General features: G+C 39.5%; 1 protein-coding gene across 6 annotated transcripts in view; it reads left to right on the forward strand.

Annotated features, from left to right (window-relative positions):
• Nucleotides 1–3,630, forward strand: part of LOC102681738 (nephrin) — a 164,932-nt gene that overhangs the window by 10,205 nt on the left and 151,097 nt on the right. For 5 of the 6 annotated variants that reach the window (XR_004150681.1, XM_031511002.1, XM_031511001.1 and 2 more), the window contains exon 1: nucleotides 2,959–3,152. The exons of the other annotated variant lie outside the window; for it this stretch is intronic. Coding sequence is in view for 4 of the 5 variants with exons in the window: in XM_031511002.1 (XP_031366862.1) it covers nucleotides 3,143–3,152 (10 nt within the window). In the remaining variant the exon portion in view is untranslated. Of the gene's footprint in view, nucleotides 1–2,958; nucleotides 3,153–3,630 lie in introns of those variants that run through there. 6 annotated transcript variants of the gene reach the window in all.

The following is a 3,630-nucleotide window of genomic DNA, read 5'->3' on the forward strand; positions in this document are numbered from 1 at the left end:
TTAAATTATATTTCGTGTATTTTAATTTCGTTGATTCTAATTTTTATATGATGCAAATTTCTCATTAAAATTATACGCGAACCGAATTATCCTCCGTAAGATAATATAATTTTGAAAATTACTGTGTGTAGCAATTTACGAAATTTCAAAATTGATATTTCACATTCGCGAAGTCAATCCCCGTTGTTACTCTTTAATTTTTAATCACACCAATTGAATTATTTTTTATTAACCTAATAAGTTATAAATTCGAGTACGTTCCACAGAAATTTCCCGAAATTCCGTTTTTCCTTCAATTCTTCTCTGCCATTTTCATTAATCACGCTAGATTATCAAATTTAAATTGAATCACGTTCCTCTGGATAATATTTATAACTCTCCACATTGCCAGATTCTCTCTTATTCTCTCACAATTTCTAACTAAATCAACGATAAACACGCGGATATATGATGAAATCCAAATCGGTGCATTCTCTTCAAGTAATCTTCAAAGCTTCTTCAAACTTAACCGGAATTACGAATTACGATTTTTAATTCCATTTCTTTCCCCAATGTTCCCCAAACACCGAACCAAATTACCCTCCATACCGACGATATAAATTGGGATCACCGGAGCTAGCCCATTCCGCGGTGGCTTTAAATTCCCTTATTTCGTTCCCACTTGCACAACCCGGCCCGCCGTAATTTCCATTAACGTCGTTCATTCGATTATTTACACCCCCGAAACTCGGTGCCAAAGTTGCACACTTTCGAAAATAAGAAGGAGAGAGAAAGAGAGAAAGAAAAAAAAATCTCGCCCCCAGTGTCGCGGCTGCAACTTTATTTCTACCGATTTAACCGAGTGCACTGGAGGGTGCCGTGGAGGGTGATCGATCGGGGTGTAATTGCGCGATTTCTCGTCCCCTTCTGCCCTCCTCTAATACGTTTTTTCTTTTTTTTTTTTTTTTTACTTTTTCCCCCTCCACGTTGGGAATTTAGTTATCGCCCCGATAAAATCCACCCCTCCTCCGGGTCACGGATCCTCATGACGTCAAGCGAGAAAGATTTAAGGTTGCTTTTCGTAATATGACCCACTCACCCCCTCTATATTCGAACTTAGCAGGTGGAACCTCGAATTTTCGAGCTAATCGAGGACCCAGTTTCGCTCCACTTTTATTTGTTCAGGTCAGATCGATCCCTTGTTCCTTTTTTTCTCTCCGTTTCGTTTTGTACATAATAGTCCCTCCATAGTGGGAGATCATTTGAGATCGAGATCGGTGGAATTTATTTGTTAATTAAGACGGTGCGTGAAACGATAAGGAGGAGTCGATGATTCTTTGGACGATGGGAGGATTGGATTAAAAGCGGTGGAATTTTTTTTGATAAGACTCGAAAAAGGAGGGAGGCGTGAATCAGGTTAATTTTGCGAATGATAAATCTCGGGGGGAGTGGAATTTTTATGATGTAATTTGTAATAATGATAAATCTTTGGTTGTAACGGAGGATAGGAGAGGATTTATTTTATTACGGGATTCGAGAAATGATTTTTAATGCAAATTAAGAATGGATTTTTATAAATTTTCGTTGAACGTGGAAAAATGAGATAGGAATAGGTAATTTTTGCATTTGAAGATAGAAGAGGGTTCGATATAAATTATGACGTAACGTTAATTTTGTATTTCGTGAATTATATAAAGCTGAATCAAATTAGAAATATTACGATCACGATAAAATTCAAGATATAAATTATTGAAAAGAAGAAAAGAAAGGAAAAAATTCCAAATTTCATGTCTAATCCACAGAACTCTAAAAATAAAATCTGTCTTTCTCTCTTTTTCTCTCTCTTCTTATCAACATTTATCTCATTCGTTTTAATTCGTAATCTAATTAATCTACTTAGATCAAAATAGTTCAAAATACACGTTTAAAAAAAATTTCTTCAAATTTCTTCTATCAATTTCCCCCTCGCATAATTAGCTTCAGGAAAGGAAGCTTGCTGAATCGAAGGAAGAAGGAGGATAGAAAAAAAAAAAAACTTAATGACTCGGAGCCGTCGTGGAATAAAGAATAATAAACCCACGGCGAGAAAAGGGTGGCGAATCGTCCTTCTTATCGGAAGGTGCTCATTTCGAAACGACAACGTCCTCATTGTAGCCGCGCCGCTCTTTGACCAAGCTTTGTGAAGCTTTGCGAGGATGGGGGCGCGGACACCCTCGATTAAATTAAATTCCTCCAACTTGTAATTGCTTTCGCGATCGTGTTTTTCTTCGCCACGATGCCGGATCCAAGGAGTTCCATCCCGTTCACCGGTGTCACGATAAAAGAGACCGTGATTTTTCACCAACCCTCCCTCCCTCCCTTTATTTCTGTGTCCAAACGAATTAGACTATTCGTGTAAAATAATTGGGTTGCCTTCCATCCCAGGCATTGTGAGCATCCCTTGCGTGAAATAGAATTCTACAAATTCTCTCGTTTCTTCTTTTTCTTTTCTTTTCTTTTCGACAATTTTTTCAGCAAGCATTGAAAATCATTGTCGTAGTTCGATTTCGACGAGATTGAAAGGGGAATAATAAATTCTCAGGAAGAATCGGAAATAATCCAAGGTGAGGAATATCTTGGTTAGGAATATTAGATGTTCTATCATCGATAGATTTTGTTGCACGCGAACGTATGTATAATATACACTCTCTTTTGATACATTCTTATGAAATGTAAATACTCGAAGAAGGAAAAACAAAATCCGTCTTTAAATAGAGTAACATCTATCTAAAATATTTCTTGGAACAACTTGTCGATCAACATAGCTAGCTACAGTCACATTAATAATAAACAAGCCCCGCCCATCACTCTCACATTGCTCACATAAATATTTATTCCCGAAACTACGTCTATCGAATATATTTAAAACCTTCTTCGACCTGAACACAACAAAGTCGAGGGAACGTATGTATCGACACATACGCCGATATTAGTCACGTAATCAGTTTCGAAGTGGATACACGAGCGACGAAAACGTGGTAACAGTTGCGCGAATCGCGAAACGTATCAATCAAATATCGTGAAACGTCGTGAATTTATATACCTGTCACCGTGAACAAGAGTTCATCGATGTCCCGCGGCTCGATGGGCGAGAAGGGGAGGAAGAAGGTGGAGGATCTCGACGATGACATGTCGTAAGCCGAGCATGAAATCATTTATCTCGGGGATAAGCGGGGAGAAACTACCTCTATCTCTTTCTCTTTCTTTTTACACGGATTTAAACGTTTCCTCTTCCTCTGACCTCTTCACCCTTCTCTGTCTTCCTTTCCACCCTTTCCTCGTTGTCCAAGCATCCGCGTAACTTATTGCAGATGTGTCGTCTCGAGGTTTTGTTACGTTTTGTGGCAATCGCACGACAAAGAGAACATCCCGTATCCGGATGGAGTGGTGGAATGTGGGGGTGGTGGTAGAGAGAGTGCGTGGCCCTCGGCCTTAAGCGGAACCCGTCGGCACGGAAAAATTGGATCCGGATTTCCGGCTGATAAGCGGAGTTCGAGGGGTTGCCTCGACCCCTTCTTCTCTCCTCGGAAAAAAACGGCTCCTCTTCTCTTTCGTTCGAGATGTGAAAGAGGAGAGAGATGATGTAGAGGAAGGGTATCGTTGCTTTTCGGG

Source organism: Apis dorsata, unplaced genomic scaffold (genome assembly GCF_000469605.1).
Source record: "Apis dorsata unplaced genomic scaffold, Apis dorsata 1.3 scaffold_272, whole genome shotgun sequence".
Taxonomy (NCBI): Eukaryota; Metazoa; Arthropoda; class Insecta; order Hymenoptera; family Apidae; genus Apis; species Apis dorsata.